Below are 22,325 nucleotides of genomic sequence, written 5' to 3' on the forward strand. Positions count from 1 at the left end.
ACTGTTAACCGCCGAAATCTCGGTAATTCACGGAAAGGGAGACCGCTCCGGAGCCTGCTTAGTCCTCCCTTAATTACGGACGCCGCCGGGCTGTCACGGCAAACCCAACCATCGCCGGTTTTCGGATTTTTGAAGCCAATGCGGAGCCGGTAAATAAAGAGGCAAGGTGGCAACTACCAGCATGGACATGGCCCGTGCAAAGCACCGGAACGCTGATTTAGTAATGTCATCAAGTGACAAATTTACACAGCAACACAGCCTCCACGCACTCACCTTACATACACAGCGCTGCTGAGAACGCCTTCCTGTAGGGATCGGGATAATTATTTTAATAGAGTAAAATAAACAATACGATAAAATATTTAATTTCCACATTCTACATATTGTTTCTTTGAATAGATCAGAACCTCTTTTGTTGTTGTTTTTAGTCATTTAAAATAGGAATTAGCTGTATTAAGGAGGAAGCGATGCCATTTTTAAAGCAGGCACGATCCCAAATCATCCATCAAATGATACATGAGGAATCAAGACTTTCAGAAATGCGGTTAAAGGAGGGCACCAGGCTTTCGCACAGTTATCAAGCCAGAGATTCAGGAATCTACATCTGATCACATTTAGTGACTAGATAAGATTCCGGCCCCTTTCACTGCTTTACCCTCAGATTTCACGATGGGAGTTCAGTCCAAATTGAGTAGCCAGCATACAAACACAAAAAACTTTTTTCCCCCTAAAAATAGCCTCTGCAATGTCGTCAGCGTCTGCGTGCGGTTGCCTAATGGCCCAGGCAGGCCATGGTGAGGTGCAGGGTGACCAGGTGGGCTGACACCAAGGTCCCGATCCACACGCCTGGCTTCCCATCCACGCTGGCTCACTGATTGCAGCATGGCTTGGGTTGAATTCGGTTTTCTGCCTCAGTTTACCCACCTGCATGATGAAAACTACTCTGAATTACCTCACAGGGTTGTTTCTAACTTGAAAGTTTCTAAAACTAGTAACTAAAACTAGTCTATTTGCACTATTTCTTTGTACTCCTTCAGTTTTGAAAGTTTCTAAAACTAGTAACAAAATGTCTATTTGCACTATTTCTTTGTACTCCTTCAGTCTGCAGAGAGAACGCAGCTAGACAGAAGACAGCAACCGCAGCTCTAACCCATCCACCGCACCATTTCCATTATCAACCAAGTTCCCTGTTTCCTCCTTATTTCTAAACTAGTTCAGCTCTACTGAAGAGCCCAGGGCTTGTGACAGGCCAGAATTTGCCCTACAAACCCCTTTTTGACAGTATTAACATTCAAAAAAGAATAAATTTGGTCTGATAATGGTGAAAAACATTTTGGCTTTCTATACCAAATACTGATTCACCGTGTGATGAGAAGAGAGGATGTGAAGGGGTTTGTCATCCCGTACCCGTGTCACCTGGTGCCAGCAGGTGCTCTACATCCCCGGCAGTGGGATCAGCTGCCCAGTCCTCTGTCTCTCCCCTTGCTGCTCCTCCTGACACCTACCAGCCACATTAAAGGGACATTCAAAAATGTGAAGTGATACACAAGAGCTGTTACATGTTTTGCTCATCATAAAAAAGTCTGTTTCATACAGGAGCCTGATTCTGTACGTATGGCACCCAGTGAAACAGAGCTACAGCCAGAATTTACTGTTAAAGCCCAAAGACCACACACTGCCAACACACAACATGCTTTTCCTTCCAGTTGTCTTATAAAAACTCATGTAATTTCTCCATCCCAAACTCCAAACGGAAAACCAAACAGAATTCAAGTCAGCAGCCCATTGCTGAGGAGCTAGCGCTGCGAGAAGAGCACCAGGAAAGGAAACACCACATCTCTGAGGTTTTTAATGCCTATCAGCAATAAAGATCAAAATAAATAGAAAAGATTAATACTTCGCGTTTATATTGTGCTTTGCTGTTTAAAAGCCCCTGACAAGCATGAGGTCCTGTATGGCCAAGGGCCACAACTTCCCTCAAATCCACGAGGGTTTGTGGCACTTTGGTGGTGCACAATGATGCCCGCTGGCCAAAAATGGGAACTGTGGGCATCTCATACGTTTTAACTTACAACCTGTTTTACCCCCTCCCTCATGCAAACCCACAGACTCCATCAGCACCATCCCCGTGAGCTATGATGCCCAATACTGGCCTATCGGTACTCCAGCAACAATAATAATGGTGAATACTGCTGCAAAACCAGGAGACTGGCAAAATTTATACAGGCAGGACCATACCCACTAACTGACTGATTATCACAACTGCTCCAGAAAACAACTGCCATAGACTCCTAAATAAAATCATATTTATTTTGCTTGGTCTGGCTTCCAAGGTTGGCTTTCTGGGGTGGGTTGTTTTGTTTTGTGGGGGTTTTTTTTCTCTTAAGTGGGGTGGCCTTTAAAAATGTCTTTGTAGACCGAGTCTCCCCAGTGCTACTTCAGTGCTGAAAATCTGCTAGCCAGAGATAGCAATTTTGATTGCTGCATGTTGTGTAGAATAAGGAAAAATACATTCTAGATTTTCAAATAAAGGAAAAGGGGACTCTAATGTATCATATTGTACTGATTCAACACATAAAAAAAGTAAAATTCAGGAAAGAAGATGACAACTTGCTGCCTATATGCCTTCATGTAAAACTTTCTATTTTACAACCTTGCATCTTTTATTAAAATATGGACACCTAAAACAGGAAAAAAAAAATATATTTAAATTTTATTTTGTTCTCTTGACCACCAATTTTCTCCTAGTAGGAAAAAAGACTGCTACCTATTTTCCATAAAAAAAACCTTTGTAGCAGTCCCAGAGGAAAAGTCAAAAGTTTGACTTGAAAAACGGAGCTACTTCAAAAGCATTGTCAAACAGAGGTGAAGGTTTCTTAAAAATGCATACATTAAAGTATGGTGTATTCATAAATATCTGTGTAACTTTACACAGTATATTTGTGATTGCGGTGCCTATATAGGTGAACATACAGCATCGTTATAAAACTAACTTAAATAAAGTAGAAAATCAATTTGTTTATTAGCTACTGTTTGGGCTCTGTGTGTGTGTGCGCGCGTGTGTGCATGTGTGTGAAAAATGAAAGAAAAATGGAGAGTTTTTTTCAATAATAAAAAGGGAGTTGCACTGCAGGGCCCCTAAAGCTTGTGAAAAATTAAACTCGACGGATTCAAACTGTCCTATTTCCACTTCAAAAGAGAAGAGGCACTGAGCTCTTCCCAACTTATCTTCAAACGCCCAGCACCCTAGAAAGTTTCTTTAAAAAAAATAAAGTCTCTAGTTCCCCCAAGCACTGTACCCGTTACTGTAGCTGCTGTCTCTCCCTCTTCTAATTATACCCATGTGAGTCTATTAATCAACTTGTAAATTATTTAGAGAGCCATGCGCTGTCTTCAGCTAGTACAAACACACTGCATGCAAAGACTTGCTGAAAACCAATGGAGCTCCCAAAGGGTCTCTCTCCAATGTTCAGACAGCTTGCAGCTCGCCAGTACAGCGCTGTTAAAAACAAGAAATAACACTAAGCTTACCTCCTCAGATATAAAGATTTACTCAGCCTTTCAACTCTGAAACTCGTTGCAAGTTTTTAAACAAAGAGGAAGCTGCTCTATTGTCAAATCTTTACTTCACACTTAGTGATGAGAATATTAATTTGATGTCAAAATCATCCCCCAAGTGCTTTCAGCGAGGCTGTGATCGCAATCACCAGGGGACCCCAACTTTCAGAGGCTACACCAAAAAGCACCCCTTTAAAACCATTCCAATTTTAAATAAGGGGGAAAAAAATGTACATTCGTACAGTAATAGTTTTTATTAGAAAACAGGAGAAATTAGGGAATTCCAGATTTTACCCCCCACATGCAGACTGCCATTGGGGACAGCTTCAGATATTACTACTTAAAAAATAGAAAAAGGAAGGGGAAAAAACAACACAGATTGTGTGTGTTCAACTCTAACAGGCTCCAAACAGTGCAATGTTATCTGTCTTCCATGAATCAGCTCTCTTTACCAACTAAATCTTCATTTTGGTGGAAATAAACAATTACCCAAACTAATAGCAGTTCTCCCAGCTGAAAAGCAGAGTCTTACTGGTTTGGAAGCGTTTGGTTTTTTTCCCCCCTGCTCTTCATGCTGTTTTTCTGTCATTTCACTTTTCTTGGCTCCATTTATTGCAGCCTTGCAAACAGATATATTAATTAGCAGTGACCACTCCGTGCTACTTCACCATGAAAACACATACAATTGAACTGACAGAATGGCATGGATATTTCTTTTCAACTGACTGATGACCTTTCCTATTTTTGTGATGCCCCCCCAATGCCAAAATGCTTCTGCTTCCATTTTCATTAATAAAATGCAAACATCTCAAGGGGCAAACACTGGGGACACTTAGGGGGGGAAGCAGAAATGCTTTCTGCAGATTTTTTTTTCCTCACAGGGTATCAAATTCTGACAGGCACCTTTGAAATGGTGAACTTAGATACTGCAGAGGGAACTTCAAATTAATGCATGCCCATGTTTTCAACAAGACAGGTCTAAAACAGTCTGGCCCTCCTCAGAATTACAGCAACCTGGGGACACGAATTCTGCATAAAGGTCTTCATCAAGCCAGTGGGGTCTATGAACGGGCTGTCTACATACGCATCATTTGCCCATAGCCTGAATTACTAGAAGGGAAGGACCAGTCTATGGAACAGTCTCTTCACAACATTTCAGAAGGAATCAAGCTGCATGAATTAATTTGTCTGACTCCAAATGGAGGTCTTCCTAGGCTGCCCAAGCAAATGGTGTGTGCTACACTTAGCATTACGGACCACGATTTAAACTAACTGGAGTTAGTGACCAGACAGCTGGTATCAGACTCCAATGCTGGTAACTTTTTGCCCAGAGTATAGTTAGCTATAATTGCCTAGAATCCAGTGAAACCCCCAATATCCTAAAGGAAAAGTCTGTGCATTTCAGACTGGTTGTCCAAGGAACAACTCTATGTTTATGACAGACAGAAAGCAGGCAGGTTGCTGAACTTCTCACTGAAAATGCATTTTTGAATATCGAGTGTGCACCAACTGTAGCCTAGAATGTCCTGGGAATTAAAAAATTAATGGGCTCAAAAATATCTATGCTACCTTCATTAAGCAAAATAAATCACCATATACAAAATCGGGAAGTTTGATAAAGCAAGAGATAAAGTCTTTATGAGACAGCAAACACTAGAAAATACAGAAAATGGGAATGCACTGAGTTGCCTTCTGGGGTGAATAATAGAATTGTCTGGGCTGTTCTTGAAATATATGTTGTATACATGAAGCAGCATTACAGGAAAAATCAATACAAAGAATGTTTGTGAATCCTAAAACCAAGAAGAGATACGAATTAGTCAACCAGAACTAGAACCAAATAGAGGGTGGACAGCCTCAATAACTCAATAAGGAGTCAGCTTTGAATAAACTGGGGTTTGAGCCTTTTTATGACACCACAACATACCCCATTGCCATATCTTAAACAACTAATTGTATGCAATCAATTGTGACCACAAGAAGGGAAACCACACTGAGATTGGTCCCCAGGGCAAGCATTTTGAGAATATATGAGGCGTGCCCTCAAGATTTTATGGCACTAGTTTCCTTTTGACTAGTAATGATTTGAGCACAACATTTCTCATGGTCTGTCTGTGGTTTCAGGGTATTCTGTGACAACATCACTTGCATGATTCCTTGCCCAGAGGAACAACTATGCTTACTTGGTCCATAACTAGGAATGCAATGAAAATTTTGAAGTTCTAATTGCTTTTCCAGTTATAACACTGTCTGCTATTGACTAAACTAACTCTATTCAAACACGATTTGCTTGAAACTGCATGTAGTCAATAATAGTGTGAGAATCTTTCCTTTGTATTAACCCGGTTGTAACTCTGTTGCAAGAGAGTAAGGAGCCTTTGCTCATCTTTCCTCTTCAGTACACTATGTTCTTTCATTTTCTCCAAGCCTCTTGTGAGGGCAGTAATGAATTCTTGTTAGTGTTTACTAATGTAAATTCATTCTTTGTTATCCCTGCGAGAGGAGGATTAGCAAAATGACAGAACTTATTATTTCTGGTATTGCAATATAATATTTACTTTTATTCAGCCCTTAATTTTGTAGTATGTCCCACCAAATAAAATATATGTGCATACAGGCAAAAACTAAGGGAGAATTTTTTAGCACAATGTACAGAAATATAGTTATGATTCCCATTAACATTCAGAAGCATCATACAGCTTTATCCTTGCATGCTATATTAAAAAAATTAATCTAAATCTGAAATAATTTCTAATTTGGAGGAAGAAAGGAATTACAACTTCAATTTCATTTTCCAGAAATGAAAGCAGTTTCCTTGGACTAAGGATGTGCATATTTTTAAGACTGGCTAAAAATTACAATCTGTGCAATTATTTTATTCTCCTGGGAATGCTTTGGTATCTCCTTTAAGGAAATTTAATGGTTAAGATGAAGTTTATAAAACACAAAGAGCATTCTAGTAAAGAAAGCTCTTAAAGGACCTATCTTTGAACAAATAGATCATCCAAACTCCCATTTCAGCCATAACTGAAATTTGGGAAGTGAGGTATTTACAACGGCTGTCCTCTACCTCACAGAGATGAGAAGAAAGTGAAATTACAGTATACACACAAGATTCTGGAATTAATGGATACCATGGAAAAGACAAGAGGCCCAGAGCCTAAAATGATCTCCACATGTGAGTTAGACTTCATACACAAGTAGCCACATTCAGGTCAATCAGACTATACCCAGGACAAAGGTATTTCCATACATAAAGATCTAGGATAGATTGCAAGTAATATACACTAACTTTTGAGTTAAATGGCCATTCTGATTAGGAGTATCTCTAAATCAGAAAATCCTCTCCTAGATTTCTGTGCCTGTATTACAGAGGACCGAGCTTTTCTCTCTTTCAGGCTGTAGAGATTCACGCTTCCCATTCCCACGGTTCCCACATAAGCTCCTAGTCCCACAAATACAGTGCCTGCCACAGAAAATTAATTCATTGAACAAGTCAAGTTACTGTATTACGAATAAATGCAATCCATTCACTAGAGATGACGTTTAGAGTTAAAGTGTATTACCTGGTGGCTTGATAAAGTGACTGACAGCGGGATAGAATACCCAAAGCTGCAGGCTGCCAAAGGTCTTTCTGAAACGCTTAGAAAAGTACTGAATCTCTTGGTATGGTATCAAGGGAACCCCAGTTAATTTTATAGGCTCATGTTTCAGATCTGTGTAATTCAGTCTCAGAATTAAGCTATTGTGCAAAAAAGGGGACTTCCAAGCTTTCCACCTCACCAAATGACTTTCCTTGCCAAAAATAAAAGACAATGAAGATTTCTCTTTGCTCAGGGGGAGTTTGCTCAAAATTCCATTAATACTGAAGCTTAACAGAGATTTCTCAATCTTCAGCAAGATTGTCTGCTTATATTTGTATCGTTGGTAACCATTTGGCCTGTTGCCAGAAACAGGACTGAAAGTTCCTCTTCCAGGCCATTGTAATTCAGCAAAATAAACATTCCTCCACCTTACTGAAATACAACTTATCCTTTAGAACTACAGATCTTTTCTGATTTTTAATACCCACCACATACAGAGAGCTATCCTCGTGCAAGACAACTAACAAACATGTAAGTTTAAGCTGCTGCCCTAAGGAGCTTACAGTATTTATGATTTATCTGAAACCTCTGCAAAGCCTTCCAAAAGCAAAGTATGCTTAGATATTCTTTGTGGTAGTCTCCTCCTACAACCAAAAATGCTGATAGAAATGAAGTGCAAAGAAACTTTGTTTTTAAGTTTAAAATATTTGCATGGAAGTAGAGGAATCTACAGGAGCATTCTAAAAGTCAGAATCCATATATAAAAGCAGAGTCTTTCTTATAGCTCACCTGAAATAAAAATGAAACGCAATACTGTGCTTTAAATAGCAGCTTAAACATTTTAAAATTATACATCTATATCAGAATTCTGATTTTGATTTAGACAAAAAAATGGAATTCAAATTTTGGAATGTGTACAAGAAATCTGAATTTACTTTGAGATATCGAAGAGCTTAGAAATCTAACTTCTATTACGCAGTGCTACAAATCACACGTAATGAATGGAATTAATCAACTTCCAGATTACTCTGATGTAACTCAGATTAGAATCTGACCAAGAAAAATTCACTCATAATTTATTTTTCGCCACAAATTTGTAACTACAGTGTAATGAGACAACAACGTGCCCTACCTGGGTATCCATTGTCAATATAAGGCTTAACGAGTTCTCCAAGTTTTGTCTTGTCTGCAACAGTTTCCTTTAGCAGTTGCCCACAGCAAACTAACAGGAAGGAAGAACAAAAAAGACACAAGGTTAAATTTTAAAAAGGAAGCAACAAAGAAAAGAAAAAAAACCCAGAAGCTGCATACTGGAATAAGGTCACTGAATAAAATAAAAGTTGTAGGGTTTTTGGGTTTGTTGTTAGGATATTTTTTTTTTTGGCCAAGCAGAGCAAAAAGCAAAGAGACTGAGCAGAGGAGAATACTGAATAAAAAAGAATACATTTGGCAAAGAACATATTAAAAACAGAGAGAGAAAGATATTAATCAAATATGTTTCTGAAATAATAACTCAAGGGATTGCTAGCGGTTTTCACTTTTTATAAACTTATAATTACTGAATAAATAAATGCTGAACAGCATCTGAACCGCACTGTTGGAGGTGCTGGATAATACGCAGTTCAAGGAAGTGACTCCCTGGATCATTTAATGATCATGTAAGTATTATATTTAAAAAACTGTGCTAATGCAATATTATCATTGACTTCAAATACGCAGAACACCAGGAGATGCAGATTTAAAAGTTTTAGTCAGGACAGTTGTACATGAAATACTGATGCTTTGGGCTTGGATAGCACTTTCTGACCAAAGTTATTGAGTCTTACTGCCCCACGCGAGTCAGATACAACAGTCCTGACCCTTATTTTCTGGGGAGGGAACGAAGGCATAGAGAGGCTACACAACATCACAAGTCCTAGTTTCAACTCGGTTTTGGTAAATATTAGATAACAGTTACTCTGTACATTATTGCATGACCTTTCGATTAATAATCGTAGTCGATTCCACCTTTTTGGAAATCAATAGCACCAACATCTACAGCTGCACTGACTTTAATGGAAAAAGAAGCAAGCCCTTTCATCCGCCTTATCACTGTTAATCCCACGGTTTGGCGAACAAGAATAAGAATACTCCACAGGAATATTTCTTGGGCAAAGCTGAGGAAGTTTAAGTGACAAGGGACAAACACAAATTTTAACAGTCACTAGTTGTCCTGGAGAAGCAAATTCATATTCACAATAAATGGTGTAAAAACATAACAGAAACTCAGTGCATAGACCCCAACTTAAGAAAACTAATATGTATACACCTAAATTCTATCCAATTCACAAGACTATTTAAACATAGGATTAAATTGTTAAGCCTGTGCTTCAAACCCAAAGGCCTAATCAGTATATGCTGAATACTACTCTGAAAAATGATGGTCTTCTGACTCTGTTTTAAATACTTAATTCTTCTAACATTTGGTTCACAGTATACCTAGAAGCCCACACATGGGTAAAGCAGTGGTAATCGTATTTAGTAGAAAGAGATGCAACTCTCTCATATAGTAGTTACTTTAGAAAGAAAAAAAATGCAAATTTTGACCTAGATGAAAACACTATCAAACTTGCAGTTTTAGAAACAACGTTAAAAAAAAATTCAGAAACGGAAGAACAAGTTAATTTTTAACACATTTAAACATGTTTTATTTTTCATTAAGCCAATTACACAATTATAAAAAATATAGCTTTGAATAAATCTACAAATATTTATCTTTAGTTTGAAATGATAAAACAAAGCAATATTAAAATAGCTGATAACATAAACATTCTATCAATTTTATTTGTACTTTGTCAGTATTGTAATATAGATTTTAAAATAATTTAAATTTACCTTTTTCAAGTTCACTGGATATCATTTTAGTGATATTTGTGTCTTTTTTTTAAGCACTAAAATAATAATAAAGATTTAAAATACAAAAATACCTAGAACACCAAACTGATAGGCAGACGGTTTCATAGCTTTTTCTGTGCCTTCAATGGAACTGCAGAAACCTACAATCTAGCCGTTCCTTGGAATGATTATATGGAAAGCACATGGCTTTTTCTGAAGGTTTGAGTTCGGACTTGAAAAAATTTATTTCTTTTCTGAGCTGATCTACTAAACCTGTAACTGAAAAAAATATCGCTCAGATCTTCAAGTTGTTATTCACATGAAAAGCCAAATCCAGGTTCAGTTAAATCTTGGACTTGACCAGGAGTTCAGGGAATATACTAGCAAACTGGCACATTGCTACGGACAACAGTTCTGCTAATTAAAGAATGTCCCGAAGATAAAAAAACTCACTACTTATTTAATTTTGATTTTTTCATTTGGTGTACTCTGAAAGAGAATGCTAATGAAACAAACTTGTGTTTTACTTAACAAAGAGGATATGACTAATCAGCAAATTTTACAGATATTAGACATTTGTTTAAAATAATTTATGGCTACTCCACTATTAGAAGACACTATAGAACACATATTGCATTGATCCTATCACTAAGCTGTGTATTCACGTTATAGGACTTTAACATTAGCATTCTAACCATGAACAAACCTCATATAGCATTTTCTGGGCCTCCTTTACAGAAGAAAGAGAATATACTTTTAAATAATTGCTTCCTTTTCTAATACATTACTTCAGATGCACAGAACCTGAGTCTTCATTAAAGTTCAGAGTAAATTCTATTTTCAAAGTGCCCCAATTTTGGTGAGGCAGCTGAAACTGCAAAGACATTACTCATGATCCACTGATCCACAGAAGAATTCAGAATACAGGAAAGAATACAGGAATCTAACACATGGAAAAATACTGATGTAAAGGGCATAAAAAATGATGACAAAAAAAAAAAGTTAGAGCTGGTTTGTCACAGAATATATGCTCTATTGGTTTATATTTCTTCATTGAAATACTTTTCACTTCCCTCAGAAATGTGATATCCATAGCAATGGACAAACAGAGAAATTTTATGAGCAAGTAAGAAAGACAGCAAAAGATAAATGATCAAAAAGAGAGAAAGGGGGAATTGAGCAAAGTGCATATTTACTGAGAACTTACTGTTGACAACACCGTATTTCTGAGCTATTAGTGCTGCCTGCAGGCTCTTCCCACTGCCTGGGGGTCCACAAAAGAGAATCCGTGGTGTAAAGGGGGCAGCTGATCGGTGCCGTGTTTGGACATAGGTAAGAACTAGAACATGAGAGAAAGGCAAGACATACAGTTCATATCCTATTTCTTTTTTTTTTTTTTTAAATAATATAAGCATTAACAGAGTTCTCTCTTTTTTAAAAAAAGGTTTGTCATGTTGATCATCATTTATTTTACCACTGAAACATCTAGATACTCCAACCAAAATGAGGACTCTGATAAAACTGTCATGTCAGCAACTCACACTGAGAGGCACTTTAGAAATCTTACTATCATTACATTCCTATACTTTCTTTCATCAGTAGATGTCAAACGATTTTAAAGAGCAGATTCAATTAATAATTGCTCTTTTGCCATGTTGTTTTTAGCAGAAGTAATTTTTGCTTGATAGGTACAATTTTACCATGCAAATTACAGAGGGATATAATTACATTTAATGCTTTTTGCAGTTTCTGAACAAACATTTAAGTGTAAAAACTCAGGATGTTAAATTAATATGACATTTATCCAGCTCTGTGTGTGATTAACAGACTCCTAATTACAATGTTATAGACCTGTAGCATAGGATGGCATGACACAATACAGCATTGACAACACATAACAGTATGATTTTATTCTTTTGTCCAACATTTTTGCATAACATGTAAAGGATATTTGAGCTTCTCTGTCTGACTCCACTCTGTTTGCTGGACATCATTCTACATTTTGTATCGCATAGGAAATACTACATTCAGGTCAATCTATAGATTATAAGAGCTTCGGAAAGACCACAGGACGTGTGAAGCATCATCAACATTGCTGTATTATAGAGATCTGAACATTGTTACAGTCTCAGAAGAGAACCTGATAGATCACCAAGAAGGTAAAAGACATGGCTTGGCAGGGAGGACAAATTAGGATCATTTTGGACATAGCCAAACACTCTTACTCCCCGTGCCCCTTCTCTGGCTAACAGTTCTAGTGGAGAGAGCAGCTCAAGCTTCAGCACAAGCTATGCAAGCTTTCCAGGGATCACAGATGCAGATGCCAAGGCTAAAGTTCATGCCATTGTATCCTGACTGCCGTGGTTACCCATGATTAAAGTGGCATGGGCACACCTACACAGGCTTTTATTTCCTCTGTAATTGCAATGGATACAATTAAGCATTAGACCAGACATCTTCAGTTCAAATAAAAGACTCTCTAGACTAAAGAGACCTTGTAATGAAATGGTATTTTAGCCTAATAAATAGGACAGGTTTAGCCATTGATGTTTGTATGACTCATAAGCCCATATTAAAAAAAAAAACACAAAAGGTTTGATGGAGACCATCATAAGGATCAGTATTTTAACTACCATTGTAAATACATTGCTGTATACTAACTAAAAATTTTTCTGAGGACCCTCTGCTAGACACCTTGGTATCACTATAAAAATCTTCCTGTAGTAAAGAAGCATCTCCAGCTAACTCCAGTCCTGCTATTTCTAGATAGTGGACCTAAAGTATTGAGAAACAAGCTCAAACCGCGACCACATGGGACCGTATACATCTCTTTCTCCAGTGCCACGAGCTGTACTGGGATACTACACTGCACAACTGAATTTGATGTCACATTTCCTAGCATAAGTTAGCAGTAATTGCATTAAAGTTTAAGAGTTTACAAAATTTTATAATGGTATGAAACAATCCATAACGACACTACTATTGATGAGAGATGTCCTCTTTCTTTTTTACCTCCCTCTGTAGCAATAAAAATACTTAACAGAAAACCTGGAAAAGCGTCACAAAAAATAGTGTGTTTGCTACATAACTGCCTAAACCCCAAGTATCAGCTTCCCAAGGAGTGCTCCAGTTATTCTGAACATTTTCCATAACCCAGTGTATTGAAAAGCACAAACATTACAGGCAAAGCACCCTGCTTACAAATGATGCTTAATTTGCAGTAAATAACCAAGTTAATTAGGAGTAATGATCCCCTAGACAGTCTCCACATCTAATTATTCTTTAAAAAAAAAATCTGGCTGCTTGATGCACTGCAGAAAAAAGATCTAGAGAGGATTTTTTCATTCCGGTTTTCAATTTATCTCACTACATTATTAATTAATAATAATTAATATTCAGGCACTCACATTTTTATTTACAATTCAAGGCATGAATTCTTTATGAATGATGATATGAACTTTTAAATTTAATTAAGTAATTTAGAGGTAATTAATGTGTAAATTCAGAATATAAACTTCCTACTTGTTTATCTTAAAAGTGCAGCACTTATTATTAAAAAAAGACCTTTTTGAGATGCAAAATTACTGGGATATAACAGATCATCTACAGACTGACAGCTACAAAGTACATTATCAATTGGTCTTCCTGGCAGTTTCTTTATTCTCTTCTTGAAGAATCAACATTAAAAGTCAGATTGCATTAGAGTCAAGCAAAGGCAAACAAGAATTGTTGAACAGAAAAGCTACCAGCACAAACAGCTTTTAAATAATGAAATGTTACCGGCTTTGAACTACTCCTACTTCTTGTTATCAGACTTGTGGAAGGTACTAGCCCTTTGGGAGCCAATTGAGCCACAATGCAGCCTTTTGTAAGAGGCTCTCACAGAAATAACCGTGACATTTGCTCTACTGAGTCAGCTGGTCCTTGCCAGGACTGTGGAACTAAGACTTTCCAGTTATCTGCACTTACTCTAGTCCTGTAAAATAATTACCAGGAACAGCCCAAACGCTGTACTAGAGAGAACACAACTCAGCTGGGAGCCATCTGTGTTGACTAATCCTAATCCTACAAACTGTCTCTAACTGCTAGGAACTACCTTTCAAATAAGGGTTTATCAACTATCAGATTTGCCATAAAGGTACATATTTACCCTGGGAGAGGACATCCACAGAAGGCTGGTCTGCATTGACCGATTTCAAAACTTTTTGGTAGATCTGGAAAACCCCAGGGAAGTTTCTGTGATATTTCAGCAGTTTCCTTGACATCTCCTGTTCAGACAGATCTTCTGGTTTCACCAAACGTTGCTGTACCAGCGGATCACTTGGCCAGTCAAAGGTCGTATGGTACACCTCTGGAAGTTAGACACTGATTAGGAACCAAGAGGCTGATTTAATAGGTCTTGCTCAGCTCCAAAAGATTTCCTAAACAAAATCAAGGTCTTTGTTTAAGCTTTATATTGTAGCACAAGCAATAAGCTGTGCACTTCCCTCACTACCTGTACTGACAGCTCTTACTCTGCAGATGCACAGATAGGAAGCGGCCAGGGTAACTGCCTGCCCATGTAGCCAAGACAGCCTGATGAGTAAGAACCAGGAACTGGGAAAGCTCTCCAAATTCTTACACTGAACCTTAAGCAAGACCTTTGATAAGCAGATCTTCTTTACAGCAAATAAAAGCCATTTCTTTAGTTAAGAACATCCCTCCTAGTTCCAGTCCTAAAACATTCAACGTGATTTTTTCTTTATTGAGCAATGTCAATATTTTGTGATGGATGATTGATAATGATGCTCAGACTATACAGAGCTAAGTCTATTTGACAGTAATTTAAAGGAAGATAGCTAAAAGCATACCTGCACTTCAGAAAAAAACAGAATCTAGCAAAGATGCATAGCAAAATGTAAGCTCATAGGGACAGATCTAACCTTCAGATATTCTGTACTGCCAGAATACTGTTTGCAGGCTCAGTATTGAGCTTTACATTTTCCCATATTTTATTGGCACAGAAAATAATGCAATGTCAACAAATACTTTTTCCAAATAGTTTAAATTTATAATTATAAATTCATACTAATTCTTAAATTTTAATCCCCCTGGTATTACAACGTTTCTGAGACCAAGCAACACTCCAGTTTCGAGTGGAGATCAGGAACAAACACATACTGCACCTTCTGTGGAGGGATCAAGCCTTTTCCCACTGTTCCTCTCAATCAGCACAGTGTCTGGAGCATAAAGCACAACTAGGCAAAGAAAAAAAGAAAAAAAAGAAAAAAGTGTAGCACTTGTTAGTTATTAGCTTTATTTCCTGTAACTGTTTAGATGAATCCCAGTATTAAAGATGGGTGAATGTATTTCAGGCACATCTGCCTCATTCTCCTTTCCCAGTATTCTACCTGCAAATGCTTTATTCATTTTCAGAGTTTTGCTCTACCTGCTAAGCAATACAGTGTGATAAATATACATTAATCCAGTCCAGTATTAACTGTCCCTATCATCCATACCAATTAACGATGTTATCCCTCACTTGGTATCTGGAGCCTAAAACTGAGGTACCCACAGATCACTCGAGAGTGATTCGCTTCTATACCACAAACAATTACTTTTCACCCAGGTACTTTGGTAGTGAGACCACTGAAACTTATTTTTTATAACCTCACAGAAAAGTGTTCAAACTTGATTAGAAAGCATCAAAAGATAAAGAATCTGTCAGTTCCCAAGGTTGCTTTTGGCTAATCATCCTCACAGTTAAACACTGTAATTTAATTACTATTTTCAATGCATTTGATTACAGGTTTCAAACGAGTTCTTCTTATGACTTTCTTCTCTGTATCAAATAGCTCTTTCGGATGCTTTTCTCCCTATTAAGGTACTCATACACTGTAAATCTCATCTCCTCTCGATCTTCTTTTTGATTAACTAGACAGACTGAGCTTTAAGATTCTCATTCAGGTCTTGGTTGCACAGATATAATTGTGAGCAAAACTCAACTTCAGATGTTATTAGCTATATTAAAAATACATGCAAGTACTAGACATTAAACATTTTTGCCTAACTCTATTGCAGTGATTCTGAATTCTTCATTAACAGTCGAATCTCATCCAAATCAAATCCGAAGTGACAATTCATCAAGTCCGCTAACATTCTGTTCACTATCCACTGGCAAGCTCTACATTTATCATTTTACACTGTATTCCACACAACCGTAATAATTTCTTACATTCTAAGTAGGTCCTTAGACAACTAGCTTCTTCTAGATGGCAAGGGCAGCTGGTCAAGGTCAAATGTTCCTCTCAAATCAAGTCAGGATCCACCCATACTCTGAAAGGTCAGGCTTAAAATCATGATGTTTCCGCTTCATTTGGTGGACTGAAGTTTGCTAAGTTTGCATTCTCTAATTCAACACAAGGATGAATTTGTATTTAGTACATCAGGAATTGTTTTGGCCTGAGGATCACTAAAGGCTGATTCCTAGAGATTGAAGTCAGAGAAAATTTGGACGCACTCCTAGGACAGAAGCAAAGCTGCACAGAGCTGCTCAGAGCACTCGCTGGAGTGGTCTTTTTTTGACAGAAAAGAATTACAGAAATTATTTACAGAACTCTAACAAGTAAGAAGAAAAGGGTTCACGTGTGAAAGACAGGATTTAAAGTCTCACAGGTTACCTCAAGTTTTTGAATGAACCTGAACCATACTGAAACAATCTGCTGTCTGGTGACTCTGATGTCTTCAGTATCGGTATTGGATTTGTGGAGAATTTGGGGGGAGAAACACTTCTACTGGATGCAATCACACATAAACCTCATACTGCTTACCAACGTGCCTAGGAATGATGCCAGATGATTGCAGCATCCATGCCTGTTCCTGATTTTCAGGGAAGCCTTCCAAAATCCAACCCTATTGAACAAAAACATGAAACAGTTATTGATCCTGGAAGGGAACATACAAAATCTTTTTGTGCTATTTGCACAAAAATGACTTCATTCTGATCCACAACAGCACAGTATTTGCTAGGGGTGCTTGTGAGAGAAGAAAGAAAACATGGAGCACTGATATTTTTGTGAAATGGCATGCACCACTGCCACAGAGAACTTATGTATTGCAGCAATGATTTTTTTTTTCATGTTTCGATCTTAAAAAAGAGAAACTTCTATCTTGAATAAAAACAACTGAAAACAATTTCTACAGTTTTGAAATATTCAAAAGGATACCAGCCCACACTGTGTATAAAAAAAGAGGCTAAACAAATCTAAAGACAGATTTAATACCAAGAACACTGAGGAAAATATGCACGCTTTCATTATTTTCTTAAATTATACAGGAAAACTCACAGTAATGGAACCAGCGTTCCCAAAGCTAATGAAGCAACAGAGCCAAAGGAAGAAAAAAGAAAAAAGAGCCTTTTGCTCCCTTAAGTCCTTGTTATAGCCAGCTAAGTGTTGGATTGAGCATCTTTAAAAAAACATTTACAGATCTGTGAAATACCGTAGGAGAGCTGCAGCCTCGCTCAGTGTCTGCGTGATGCAGTATTTGAAATCTAATCCACTTCCCAGTCTGAATCTTCTAAACTTTGTCTAATTTATCTGTTAGTTGCTTAACCACACACGTCCTTGGTCACTATATCCTATGCCTCAAAATAACTTTGTGATACTACAATAAATCTGGAAACCATCTTTGTACTGAAATAAAGAAAATATTTTAATATTGCAGTAGCTAGTAATCATTATCATCTCCCACATAAATTTGAAGCTCTGTCAGTATGGGGTCCAAAGGTTTTAGAAGTATTGCAGGGAAACATATCTCCATGACTTCTGTAGGAGGAAATTGGGACATTCCAATTATACAAGAAAATAGAGTAGACTATTTAAAATTCCTTAATTAGCCTGGTTTCAGGAACATGTCATCCTGCTGATATCTGTAGAAAATAAGAGACTCAAGTAACTGCAAGCCATTTTTGCCACTCTCAGTGTTTGCTCTATCGAATTAGAATGAACTGCTGTCTAAGGTCACACAGGTGCTGAGAAATCAATTTATCCCTTGGGACTTGCAGGAGGCAAGGCTGCACAATATTTTTAGTGGTATGCTAGGAAGTTCAGCACTAGTTCTGAATATTTTGTGCCTGTACAACACACATATAGGCCCAGATCCTCTTCTAGGGAGAAGTAGCATCAGAGGTCTAAAGCCAATAAATCTATGCCACTTTACACAGACTACAAATCTGGCTCATTTTCTCCACTCCAAGTGCAACACTTCTGGAAACTAAAACACAACAAAGAAAAACTATCCCACAAAGCCATCGCTTCTGATGTCCCTACAGCTTATTGCTCAAAATCACATACTGAGCAACAGGCAATAAACACAGAATATTGGTTTTTTAACAATGTATGGCAAAATTCAAGAGGTTTATATACAAATTTCAAAGGTCCTTAAAACAGGCAATAAGCAATTTTATAGCTAAAAGTTTTTGCAGTGTAAGAAAAAACAGCTCAATAAATAGCTTCCTGCAACAAATATGTTTAAGGCATTAAACAAATGCAAAATAAAAACACACTACAAAAATAGTTAGCATTTTGGATCTTATTTCCAAAGGTCTCTGAGTTCCAGGGTATCAGTCAGTCCCTAATTAGAATACATTATCCATCTACTTGACACTTCAGTGAAATGTCTATTCCACCAGAGCTGCAGCTTTGTTCAGAACAGGTTTATTGATATTCTGCTGCATTCCCTCTCCATACCCCCAGTGGCTTGGTTCTGTTTTATCACACATCAAAAAGGCCGTATGCTCAGGGCACCCCATGCACAGCTCAGAGCTGGAGGTCTGAACAGCTGCAAGTAGCATGGTATCACAGGAGGGACAAGCTCCAAGCAGATGTCACAGATTAAAAAAAAAAAAAAAAAAAGAAAAAGAAAAAAAAGTGTAAAAAAAGGAGGGTGGCTTGGGAACGAAGCAAGAGGAAGCAAGACACAGCAGAGCAAGACCTGACTTAAAATATGCCTATCATGCTTTATGCAAACACTGGTCTTTTTTGCCCTCCTGACTATCATTAAAGTGTAATTAGTAACTTCACATGGTAAATTTGTTTCTTTAAGAAGCCATCTATTTTTTGATCTTGATAGCAGTAACCTTACATCCATGCGTGGATTGCACCTTATCACATCAAGGGTGGAACAAAGGCTGAAAGTGAGTAATTCCATGGTGCCTTTACTCTGTGGTCACTGTTCCCTCTCTTTCAGCTGGAAACCTCAATCCTTTCCCACAATAAGACTGCTGTAAGTACAGCATTCTGCTGTTGCTTCCATGCCAGGTGAAGTGCTCCTCGGAGACCCATGCCACGCTGAAAGTCAGCAACAAGCAAGTACTTTCAAAGCCATCACTTTCCTCTCCAGATTTAAGCAATCTGGAGAAAAGGAAATGCTCAAGGTCATTCCCAAATGTAAATCTCATTCCTTTGCTGGCACTACTCTCCGTTATAATACCAAGCCTACATACTTTCACACTTTCCACCCCAATAATGATGACTTGGATATTCATTTCTTTTTTGTTATTTGACCTGCAGTCTCTCTTTTTTTTTTTTTAATTACAGAATCCAAATTTGACACTGCCTTAGAATAATGAAAAGGGATGGCACAAAGAAATAATGCTGAATTATGTGGCACATGTGAAAGAAATATCAGCCACAAGCATAAAGACCACAGGTCATGAATGCTGCTGCCTTCAGGAAAACAGCTCATGACAACAGTTTTTCCACATCCTCATCCAGTATTTTTGAAAAAGTATTATATGCCTTTCACTCCCATCTGAAGAAAGGGGACAGACAATAATGCAAAAAAAAAATAATTTCAGTAATAGGTTTGCCAGTAGGGATCTAAGACTTCTGAGATTTTCAGAAAACAGCACACTGATGAGTGCAATAGAAATATTGTCAACCCAGCTCCTGCAGTCCAACATTAGCAGCATGGATGATGGAAGAAGCTCCAACTTCACCAAATTTCCCTTTAGAAAGAAATCTTTCATTCCCCACATTATTTTTGTAGGTTGAGTAAGCTGTGAAGCTATTATTAAAAAAAAAAAAAAGCCACATTCTTCTTGGAAAACAAAAAAGAACCGGCAGATTTTCTCCCCGGATACATTGATATAACATTCACAGAGACAACATGATGATCTTTATCTGCCAGGGTAAAACCAAAAAGAACCGATAGCCACTGCTCTCTTCGTCTTCCCTTTCAAGGATAGCCACTGCCCTTCTGAAGGGTTTAATACCAATCAAAAGTAATTCTGCCACTACTCATGTGAATCACGCGTCTAAGCTTAGTTTCTAAATGGTCCTAAGACATGAGTAAGGTTGCTCAGCTTGCTCTTTCACAAATTCATCAGGTAGCAATCTCTTCACTAGCCTCCCCCAGTTCAATAAATTCTCTCCACAACACCAGTAGCCAGAGGTGCCATAGCCAACATGTAAGATGAAAAGTCTTCATATCAGCTCCACAAGTCCCAGGTTCTAACATAAAGCTTGCCATAAGTTTTCTGCATGTGCTGGAACACCTACCCGTCTGATCCCTTGCAGTCCTAACTACATTTGTATTAGAAGAACACACAACATAGAGCCTCAGCAGAGTTGTTGATCAATAAAAATGTTCTCCTTAGAGAATGCCCGTGACATCTATAAACCTGTGAGTGTCAAAACAATAGCACAAAAAATTCTGTATTCCTACTGTCACTGGGATGAAAGCTGTACAATTAATGCCAAGCCAATGACACCACAAGGAGAAATAAAACAAACAGCTGGTGGTACTATGGTCCAACATACGGCTCCTGATCTATTAACATTCTCAGGAAAAAAATGCTGACTCATGCTTTGAGAGAAACGGCATAAATCTGTTCAATGAAGTACAAAATCCACAGTATTAATTCTATTTCCAATCACACAAGGAAAACACTGCAATTAAAATGCATAGATCTCCTTTGAAATGGAAAAGACATACACAATGTGAGGAAGCTTTAGTGACCACAAATTAATTAAAAGATTTTTAATAACCATCACAACTTTGAAAAGTCAGTTATGTGTTTTACCTAAAAATAGCTGAAACCTTAACTAGACCAATAACATCCAGTCCATTCTTGTTGAATGTCAGGGAAGCTTTATAAAGGGGTTTTTTTTCCTCCTAGTTCTGTAACACATCCAGCACTGATTCAGTGTTGCTGGTGATAACAAGAAGAACATAAAATGTAGGCAGGACACATACAGCTGTTGGCATTTTAACCATCTCATCACCTTAGTCAGAGTTTACATGATCTAATACTTAAAAATAACAGTCACTGAGAGATCCTTCCCTCGCTATTAAAAGGAGAACTAGAACCATGCCAACAATTATAGAAAGCATGGGGCCAAAAAAAGCACAGGGTGGATGCAGCTTTTGGAGAGCAATGACTTTGCTTACACACTGATGGTTAGTAAAACTCACTTTAACAATATCACAAAAACACTGGAAAAATCAGCTGCATGTGTCCTGTTACTGCTATAAAAGCCCTAAACTGAAGAGTTACTCACCTACTTGCTAGTTTACAGCAACTACTGCCATCCAACAGCTCTCCTCCAGATAGCATTAGAGGACAGATTGCCCCAGCAATTACTGCCTTTGAGAAATCATGCCCTGATTTCGGCTGGGACAGTTAATTTTCTCCCGAGTAGCTGGTATAGTTTCAGATTTAGTGGAGAGTAATGTTGACAACACCCTAATGGCTTAGTTGTTGCTGAGCAGGGCTTACTCCAGTCAAGGATTTTTCAGCTTCCCATGCTCTGCCAGGGGCATGAGAAGCTGGGAGGGGGCACAGCCAGGGCAGCTGACCCCAACTGGCCCAAGGGCTATTCCATACCATAGGGCATCATGCTCAGTGTAGAAACTGGGGGAAGTTGGCCAGGGGGCAGCGATTGCTGCTTGGGGATAGACTGGGTATCGGTCAGCGGGTGATGAGCAATTGCACTGTGCATCCCTTGTTTTGTATATTCTTTTATAATTTTTATTATTATTTTTTCTTCCTCAGCTGTCCTATTAAACTGTCTTTATCTCAACCCATGGGTTTTACTTCCCCCTCGCCCCCCGATTCTCTCCCGCATCCCACCAGGAGCGAGGCTGAACAAGCAGCTGTGTGGTGCTTCATTGCTGACTGGCGTTAAACCATGACAGATCATGTGAGAAAATATTTAACCCAAACTATTGAAAATACCAGGGGTGTCCTGGCATCTTCCCTATCCTACCTGCTAACTACTAGGAGCACAGCCAGAAAAGCTGTTAGTGCTAAGCTGAGGGGGCTGT

At 38.1% G+C, this 22,325-nt stretch overlaps 1 protein-coding gene across 1 annotated transcript in view; it reads right to left on the reverse strand.

Annotated features, from left to right (window-relative positions):
* The window catches only part of AK8 (adenylate kinase 8), a 68,843-nt gene that overhangs the window by 33,923 nt on the left and 12,595 nt on the right, over nt 1-22,325 (reverse strand). Inside the window, exons 5-9 of the mRNA XM_035896556.1 lie at nt 16,826-16,907; nt 15,182-15,253; nt 14,167-14,367; nt 11,224-11,355; nt 8,275-8,364 (exon numbers count right to left, since the gene is read on the reverse strand). Coding sequence (XP_035752449.1) covers nt 8,275-8,364; nt 11,224-11,355; nt 14,167-14,367; nt 15,182-15,253; nt 16,826-16,907 — 577 coding nt within the window. The remainder of the gene's footprint in view (nt 1-8,274; nt 8,365-11,223; nt 11,356-14,166; nt 14,368-15,181; nt 15,254-16,825; nt 16,908-22,325) is intronic.

Source organism: Egretta garzetta, unplaced genomic scaffold (genome assembly GCF_000687185.1).
Source record: "Egretta garzetta isolate BGI_Z169 unplaced genomic scaffold, ASM68718v1 scaffold946, whole genome shotgun sequence".
In the NCBI taxonomy this organism is placed as follows: Eukaryota; Metazoa; Chordata; class Aves; order Pelecaniformes; family Ardeidae; genus Egretta; species Egretta garzetta.